The sequence below is a fragment of the Cynoglossus semilaevis genome, chromosome 8, assembly GCF_000523025.1.
Source record: "Cynoglossus semilaevis isolate Cse_v1.0 chromosome 8, Cse_v1.0, whole genome shotgun sequence".
NCBI classification, from domain to species: Eukaryota; Metazoa; Chordata; class Actinopteri; order Pleuronectiformes; family Cynoglossidae; genus Cynoglossus; species Cynoglossus semilaevis.
Window position 1 is genome coordinate 11,766,427 of NC_024314.1, and position 9,496 is coordinate 11,775,922.

Sequence of the window (9,496 nt, forward strand, 5' to 3'; positions counted from 1 at the left end):
CAGCTTTAGCGGCTATTTATTTACCTCAATATTACATTGAGGTAAATAAATAGAAATGTAATGTCTTTACTCCTGTCTACTGTCTGTAGTGCAGACTAAACCTCTCCAAACCTCTCTTCCACCTTTTGCACTTTAAAAGGTTAAGTTTTAACCCGTAATGCAGACCAGTGAAGGTGGATGAGCAAAACTGTTGGTTTTTATATTTTTGTGATTGTAATTAGTTTTAAATAAATAATATGAAAATATTTTTTTTATAAATAATATAATTAATAATGAATTGTTTTGTGCATTGTAAGACACTGGGAATTCTACTTATCATATAGAACGGTAATGTGGGGGGTAATTATCTTGTACAAGGGCCCTCTGGCATGCAGTCAAACTCCAAACCCCTAACCCTTAGCCCCCCTTCTCAAAGTCTCAAAGTCTATAGTAAATCTCCCTGTACAGTCATGTTGGGAGTCACATCTCTCCGTGTGGCAAAACTCTCTCCTCCATCAAACTTCTCCATAATAAACACCAATCACACTTCTCTGCTGTCGGATGCCACCACTCCCTTGATTCTGATTGGCTCACAGTTGACAATGAGATTCCAGCTGTTCGGCCCCCTCCATTCTCACCCCTCCTCCACTGACAAGGCGTTCAGCCAGTGAGGAGGGCGCAGCTCGTCAGGGCGCGCGGTGATTGGCGCAGAGCGGGCGCTCTTTGGGCGGGGTGTAGGAGAAGTTAGGACCCCCCTCCTCCTCCTCACACCCTCCCTTCCTACATCCAGCTGTGAGAGCCTTGGCTGATGGACGGAACCGACCGAACACAGTCTGGAGAAGAGCGAAGCGGGAGTAGGAGCATGTGCGCAACAGTGAAGAGTGGAGGCAGTTTGTGACAGTTAAAAAAAAACAACAAAAAACCCATAAAAACCCAACAACAAACTACCGAGGCTTCTCCTGTTCTTGGTGCGTGTTTGTGTCCAGAGACAGGATGCGCAACAGCAGCATCTTTGTGGATCTTTAAAAACACTGATTCTGGATTTACAGTCCTGAGACCGCACGTGGATGCAGAAAGGAAAAGTAGTGGATTCTTAATTTGAAGGAAGAAAACGCACCGAGTGTTGGTTTTCTTGATTTTGCTCTCGCTCTTTGGTGCAGTTTCTCCATCAGCTCTGCAGTAGGAGGAGGATCATAAAGAAGTTTGTGCGCGGCTTAAATACTCAAATACACGCCCGCGGCAATCGAAACGTGAACACGCCACGGTTCAATTTTTGATTTTGTGCAAGTGTGCATGAGGATGAAGTTGCGCTAAAGCCTCTGGAGAGGCTCGTTGGACAGCGCAGACCGGAGCTCGGGCGCACGGCGTCTGCTGGAGACAGACCCGCGCCTCGACGCGCTCCACCTTGGGAACTACATCCAGACGCACCGTGAAAACCTTTTCCCTCCGTGATTCATCAGCTTCCTTCATCCTACTGGGTGTTCTTATTTTTTTTTTCCTCATCCTCCTTCAGGCTGGTGTGGACTTTGGAGCCACGACAGAAACTGATCATGCGATGACTGAGCGCGCTTTAGGCACATTTACGCAGTCCATTACAGGTAAGAAATGATCAAATAAACTAATGAATAAACAGCACTGCAGTGTTGAAGAGGAGAAACAGATCACTATGATCCTCTGTTGTTGAAGGATTAGCTGCTGGATGTAAAATATATTTGCCATTTTCCTAAACTGAATGCCTCCTCTCTCTCCCACCTCCCTCGAATTTTTACCTGGGACTCAGTCGAAGATCTGTTCAGTTATTTCACAGCTTTTAACTATAAAAAATATATTTTTAAAAATGAATTAATGACCCCCCCCCCCTCCTTCTTTCCCCTCTTACTTCCTTTTTTTATTTCCTCCTCTTTTCTTTTCCTTTTGTGTATTTTTACCTGGGACTCAGTCGAAGATCTGTTCAGTTATTTCACAGCTTTTAACTATAAAAAATATATTTTTAAAAATGAATTAATGACCCCCCCCCCCCTCAGTCTGTACTCCAGTCTGTCTGTTCTGTATCCTCTCAGTCTCTTTTGTCGATGATATTTGCGCATATTTTTCCAAAATGAACCACAGCTCTGTGCATAATTTGGATTTAATTGAGCATGTTCCCTGCGGCTACATATGCCAAGTTTAAAATTGTTTTTTTTTATAAATAAATAAATACATAAAAATTAACTGTGTAATATGGAACGACTGTATTTCCTAAACCTTAATTATGAAATTGCTGACATTTCTCCTGACACCTTAGGTTCTTCATGGCTGAGCCACAAATGCAGAGAGACAGAAGATTGGAAGATGGAATAATTATTACATGATATCTCATTATTTAACCAAGTCTTTATGTGGACGTTCATATTTACCCCCTCAGGAGGTGAATGATGGCCGAGGATGGAGGAAATCTCTCCGGGGGCTCCTCTCTGCCGAGGACTTTCATCCGGCTCAATGACCTCTCCGGAGTCGGGTTCAGAGGTGGGGACTGCGGAGAGGTGGTGGCGGAGCCCTCGTCCCCTGCACCCGATGGGATCTCCTCAGGCGGGGAGGAAGTGTCAGTGAGTGGCGGCGTTGGTGGCGTCAGTGATAGTCCTGATGGAGGAGACGTGGAGGGCCTGCCTTACCCCACCCTGGCCCCCGTGGTCTTCTTCTACATGAAACAGACCACGCGGCCTCGGAGCTGGTGTCTGAAGATGGTGACTAACCCATATCCTTTTTATGTTTTAAAGAGATGGCAATGATGTGCAGCCTCCACCTGTCGGCAGGTAAGACAACATCTGTTTGGATGATGAAGCTTGTCCAGTTGACCTTAAGGAAACAAGCGAGTGTTAGCGAGTAGATACATGTGGACAAATCGGGGACAAACTGTTTCTCAGGTTACACAAAGGCTGCAACAAAAAGTCCGATTTATGGGCCAGAAATGAGGCAGGACCTCAGTTCTGCTGTTGTGGAAGCTGTGATGAAGTGTTAGCCGTTAGAGGGTAATAGTAAGGTCGAGGGAAAAGGTTCTGGTCAGTCCGTACCAATAAGTGGAAATCATTGCAAAGTCCTAACAAGAATATCTGCTTGAAACTGTGTGAGGTCAGAGCCTGGTTCTAATGAGGCAGAACCCTTTCTCTGAGGCTCTAGTTATGGTCAGCAGTAGGATGTCATTAGTGGTCGGGCTCAGGTTTGAGTCAGGATCAAGTGTTACTTTCTACATCCACATGTTGGCACTTGTCAGTTTGGGTTTGTGTGACTCAAATGTCATCATTCACCCCATTTGTACTGGTCTGGTTGGATCATTGCAAACCACATGCATGTCGCACAACACCCTGAGGTCCAGCTGGTGGCAGTCTACTGTGAATCATAAGTGGCCCACATCTGCATTTCAGTGTCTAGTCCACACTTCAACCATAGACTCTCTACTGGTATTACTGCGACTTGACTTGGTCTACATGGTCTGAGATGTGGCCCACATTTTTACTACCACTATTGTTTTGATTAAAAAAAACAACAACAATGGTAGCTCATACTCCATCTTTAATGCCTTAAGTAGAGAGTGATGTCTCACCACTCGTCTGTTGTGTCCTTGTCCTGGGTTTGTTTTTCGTAGCTGGTCCAATTAATTGCACCTCAGTGGAATAGGAAGCAGCAGAGCACACCATGACAGTAGGACTGTCGTGTTTAAAGTTTCGATATTGTCCATATTCTTAGCATGTAATAATCATGGTTCACGTTGACAATACTGTTGACAATGGACAGTTGGCAACTGAAGGTGATTTTCTGGAGTTTCTTCCATAGAAAAAGTATTTTTTAAATAATACTTGGGTTAAAATTACTGTAGAATTACCACGATGTTAACAACCAAGAGCCAAAAAAGATCATTGAGCGTTGACGTTTACAAAATGTTTTCTGCGTGAAACATAATGTCCCGTTGCTTGGATTTGTTCTCAGCCATAGTCATTGAAGACCATAGTCTACAGCTTTTTATCCTCATTTCCACGTCATGCTCTGATTCCCGCTCTGACCGTATGTGTGCATGCGTGTGAGATCGATTACTCATAAAAATCCATCGACCTGACGTGATGTGGCCTATGGTCTGGTGGCAGCTCGTGGTAATTAGTTTATTGATAACTCACCTGGAGTGGCTGTGTGCTGAGTACACTGCAATGGGAGTCAGGAGAAGGTAGAAGGGGAGGTGGCAGGAGGTGGAGAAGGGAACCTTACATGGAGCTACATGGAAGGGAGGGGTCTATTCAAGTCAGAGAGCCTTATTGAATCATTCCTGCCAGTGAAGCGTGTTATTGTGTATTATTGATTCATAAGAGTAGAGAGCAGCTCTGATTCACTGATTCACCTCCACAGAGAGAGGAGGCTCTGGAGACTCTTCTAACAATGTGTCCATCCTCCTCTTTCTCTCTCTCTCTCTCCCTCATCTCTCTGCTCGTGTGTGTTCTCTCTGCATATACACATACACACACCACAGACTGACAGTGTCTGTGAAGCGGTTGAGGCAATACATCTAAAAGGGTTATTCTTTCAGACGTGCAGCCTTGTGTTTCTTTTTTCATTCAGCTTCTGTTTGTGTCAGTGTCAACCCCATTTTTTGTCCTTCCTCCTCTGTCTCACTGCCTCGCCCTCCCACCATCCGTCCTGTTGTTCCGGCCCTCCTTAAATGTATCACCTACCTGCGTTACTTTCTTACTAAGTCAGCGGAGCGTCTGCTACTCCACTTCCTCTGGAATCATGTTGCTTCCTCTCCTTGTTTCCGCCTCCTCCTCCTCCTTCTCCTCTGTTTACCTCCCTCCAGCCTTCTTCTCTGTCTCCCTCCTTCATCTCCCTCATCCCCCTGTGATCACCGCTGATTTACATGTGTGTAAATGTCACATTTTAAAGGTCCTACAAATAGACATTTCCATTTTCAGCAGCAGGGACGCACTACTCTCCTGTGGCTCATTGTTGGATCTTGGTTGATTATTTACTGTGATGGTAGTGTCCAGCACTGTGTGAAAAACCAGGGGGTGTGAGAGGAGGGGTCTTAGAACCTTAAATTAGAACCTTAAATGTTTAGTAGTCTCTCCAGTGGTCAAATAATTAGTACTTTAATGTAGTTTTTCCTTTAATAAATAAGTATTATAAGTAATAAATGACCAGTTGCTCTGATTGTGGAAACATTCTGCTTGTTGTTATTGCAGCATTTTATTTATTTATCTGCTAATTAGATGCCTGACAAGTAGATTAATAGTTCAGTCGATAAATACTGTTCCCTCCTGTCACTGCTGTGTGTAATGTCAGGATTGATAAACAATCAGTGCATTTTTCTCCAAAGTGCCTTTTGCTTTGTCAATAATGCATTATGAAGACATTTCAAAAATTGGACGATTTTACCTGATTTTGTTGCTTACAGTTTGTTTGCCGTCTGTAGCCAGTGTTTAGACATTTACTCCTGGTTTGATCTAGTTCATTTGTATATTTGCTGTACTGTACTTCATCCCTACTGTGGCCTACAGTAATTTGTTATCTAGTGGAATAAAAACGCTGACCAGCAGGAGGAGCTTGGTGATGCTACAAAATGCGTCACAGTTCCCTGGAAACATATTTATACAGTACACTCTGTAAAATGTTAGCATAACTGCACCACGTTCAGGATTCACAGCATGTGGACGAATCTTTGTGGGACGGTTTGTTGTCAACGCTTGGCTAAAATATTTTTAAAAACATAATTGTCAGTTGTACTTTGTGTGGACACGGTAACTTTGAAATGAAGGTTTTGACAGTGTTTGACAGAGGACTTCTGGGTAATCTGTGAATGCGTGAATGTTCTTGGGTTGGTAATTGTTCATAATCCTCCCTGGGAATGGCGAGTGTTGTATTTAGATGTTCTATCTTCCTGTGTGTACTTCCTAAGGTGTATCTGCAGAGATTCAGGAAAAGGTCATCGCTTGTGTAATGAATTGTGACGTTCAGCCGATCGATGTGCGCCATTCTGTTTTTGTGTCTTTAACAGTGCTCCCTGCATGAATCTTTAATGTGTGTGTCTCAGAGACTAGATATTAATATACCTATATTGTTAAGGAAGTGTGTGTAGAAGTCTCTTGAATCGTGGACTCTAACTGCTATTAAAGTGCCCTCAGCAGGGGGTAGTGAGGGAGTTACATGCTTGGTCTTTGTCACCAAAAAAAACCCTTAAAATGTATGTTAACTCTGCATTTCTCCTGTGATCACTGGTTTGAGGATTATTCCAGTAGTTGACTGTCTTTCTCACTGCCTCTTGTTCTGAATACCACCGCAGCAGCAGCACCACCACCACCACCATCACCCTCACCATCACCATCTCAAGCATTAGTCGGCTCAGACTCAACTCTGATTTGCTGCTGCCCCAAACCAACAACTTCAAAAAAGGAGAAAGAAAAGAGAAGGCTGACTGATCTCTGGGCCAGAATCCATTGTGAACAGGCATATCCGCGGTAAGCCCTCAGCCTTGGGCGACCCATGGCCGTTTCTCAACAGTTTGAAGTAATTAGGACCCCTGGATACTTGTTGAGGTATTTAGGGTATAATTGAAGACCCCTGGGGTGTTTGCTGTGAGTGATGTTTTTGCCCGACACATTGCCTGTGTGAAAATCCCTCTGCTGCTATTGCTAATGATTTGTGCTGAAATGGTGCATGATTGTGAGGGAGCGAGAGAGTTCTGGAGAGTGAGAGAGGTTGTGTAAGCAGCACCAAGACACACAAAAACAAACACACATGTCCAGGACTCCCGTAGGTGTCTCCTCTCCGGTGGGGTGCTGGGTTTTGTGCCAGTATAGAGAAGGAGGAGGGGAACAGGGGAACTCGTCCAGTTCTCTGTATCCTCGACTCACACTGATTTAGGCAGAGGATTGTAAAGAGACCGTAAATAAGAAGTGGACAGAGAGAGATCGGTGGTGCAGGCTACGGGTGCGGTTTTAAACTGGGGTTTCAGTTTATATAATTGCATTTACATTTTAATGGGTGACACAGTTGTACTAGTCGAGATTCTGTTGGTGCTGCACCATAATTACCATATGATTGGACAGAGCTTGTGGTGAACAGCCTGATTGATGATTCTAACTTTCACCAGGCTCTGTTAGCATGGTGTGCAATCGTATTGACCCTAAAAATGTGTATCTGTTGTCTGTTTTTCCTCACTACAGTAAGTTAATTATCCATACAGTAGACAGATTTACATACAAAATACATCACAGATCATTGGAAACATATTTAAAAAAAACCTAATTGTCAGTTGTTAGTCATCGGCGTATTTTGTCTGGACACGTTGACCTTGAAATGAAGGTTTTGACAGTGTTTGACAGAGGACTTCTGGGTAATCTGTGAATGCGTGAATGTTCTTGGGTTGGTAATTGTTCATAATCCTCCCTGGGAATGGTGAGTGTTGTATTTAGATGTTCTATCTTCCTGTGTGTACTTCCTAATGTGTATCTGCAGAGATTCAGGAAAAGGTCATCGCTTGTGTAATGAATTGTGACGTTCAGCCGATCGATGTGCGCCATTCTGTTTTTGTGTCTAACTGTGCTGCCCTGCATGAATCTACGGGTGGGTTTTTTAAACTCGTATTGTTGTCTATTTGACCTCACTACAGACAATTAAGCTAATTATACATACAGTAGACGTATTTACAGACAAACCTTATTGAAAAACTAGAAAGGGCATTTATAGTTAGAGGTTTTCAATAATAAAAAAAAGAAGCCCTACGTTTGAGATAAAGAGATTGTAGAAATGTTGGAAAAATTATTACCATAATTCATTTCTATGTTTGTCTGCCACAGCCACTCATTTCTCATCTCTGACCTCACCCTACAACTGCAGTCTGCAGCAGAGGTTCAGGAGCTCAGCCAAGTTATATGTAGGGTCTATGCATTGTCAACCCTCAGCGTTTACTGAGTGATTCTGGTGAAAAATGCTACTGGTTTTGTTTCCTCCTTCCTGCTGGTTAGAGAAAAATAAACAGTTCTTGTGCATATGTTGCTGGTTGTTGTGATGCATTTGTCAAATAATAGAAGCTGAAGCGAGCACTTACTCAATCAGCAGAAAATGCCTCCTGCCCTCCCCGTTGCCTACTTACCTCCTCCTCTGTGTTTCTTCTGTTTTTATACTTCTTTTCTGCCTGGAGTCAGAACTCACGTTGGCTGTAGAACCAAAGGGGTGGAGGTGAAAAATATGGCAACACTGGGTTGGAGAGCAGAGCTGGGGTTGCAGAGAGCGTTTTGTAAGAGGTGAAAAAGTAGGCCTCTCCCCACCGACAACTTTATACTTTCATATTTCCTCCCCACCTTCATCCCTCCTTCCCTCCCCCCGCCCCGTCTTCCTCAGGCCCTTTGGAGGATTTCAGACATTTCCAGCTTCTTGCAGTTTCGTCTTCATCAGGAATTCTATCAGAACTTCCATCATAGGTGATAGAACATGAATACTGTATGTGTGTGCGGGTACCTTGCAGCATCAGCATCAACAGCAGCAGCAGCAGCTGGTGTTGTGTAGGTTCTCTTTAACTGACTGTGAGGTCCACACCAAGTCTACTTAAGTACTGACAGATTATGTTTGATGAAGTATTCATTTATAGAAACACGACTGGGCCTTTATTTTGTGTGTGTGTGTGTGAGTGAGAGAGAGAGTGAGTGTGTGACAGAAAGATTTAGTGTATGATGTGACTCGCTCATGTACTTTGAATGCAAAGCATAAGGGCTGAGCCTCTGTAACATGTACTGTGTGTGTGTGTGTGTGTGTGTGTGTGTGTGTATACTCAGTGCTGCACACACAATCGTTTTAAAATTTAAGTAGTGAATACTGTATACTGTATATGCTTCATTCCTGCAGGCTATAGTGGGTTTAGTGTAAAACACAGTGGTGGCGTTCATGCACACAGCAGCAAAAAGGGCAGTTTCTCTGGCAAACTGAAACTTCTTTCTATCTGTGACAATTGATGTTAGTACTATCAAATACTGTGCCAGGTCTGGGACTAACTGCTGGTATATTTTTTAGTGTCAGTTTGTTGAAATGTTTACTTCCAGTAACTCACTGGAATATAAATCCCACAGTACCTTGTAAAAAAAAAACAAGGCTCATGTCCTTTTATGTCCTTGATCAAGCTAATGTAAAGTGGCTAACATGTAGCCCTAGCCCAAAGGGTATTTGTGATATCCTGTTATGTATCCTGTTTGATTCATGCAGTGATGGGAAACACATCCACACCCGCTACTCTGTGGAAAAACAAACTATTGAATCAATAGCTTCTAAATCACAGCTGTTATTTTTCGAGTGTCTGTTTTGAGCCACTGATTCATCATTCACAAAATTTAAACAAAAAATGAATAAGCTGTTTAAGATATAGACCTCAGAAACACTTAATCATCATGTGTGCTTTTTTCTGCTGGAAAAAAATCTTACTCTGCATTTACTGTCTGGAAAAAACCCCAACAAATCCATGACAAATTGCTCCTCCAGAGGTGAGCAGACAATTGTGCAATATAGG

At 43.2% G+C, this 9,496-nt stretch overlaps 1 protein-coding gene across 1 annotated transcript in view; it reads left to right on the top strand.

The window, feature by feature from the left end:
* Positions 1 to 9,496, top strand: part of cacna1g (calcium channel, voltage-dependent, T type, alpha 1G subunit) — a 193,960-nt gene that overhangs the window by 16,828 nt on the left and 167,636 nt on the right. Inside the window, exons 2-3 of the mRNA XM_025057946.1 lie at positions 1,493 to 1,577; positions 2,384 to 2,713. Of these exons, the coding sequence (XP_024913714.1) occupies positions 2,391 to 2,713 (323 nt within the window). The 5' untranslated portion in view covers positions 1,493 to 1,577; positions 2,384 to 2,390. The remainder of the gene's footprint in view (positions 1 to 1,492; positions 1,578 to 2,383; positions 2,714 to 9,496) is intronic.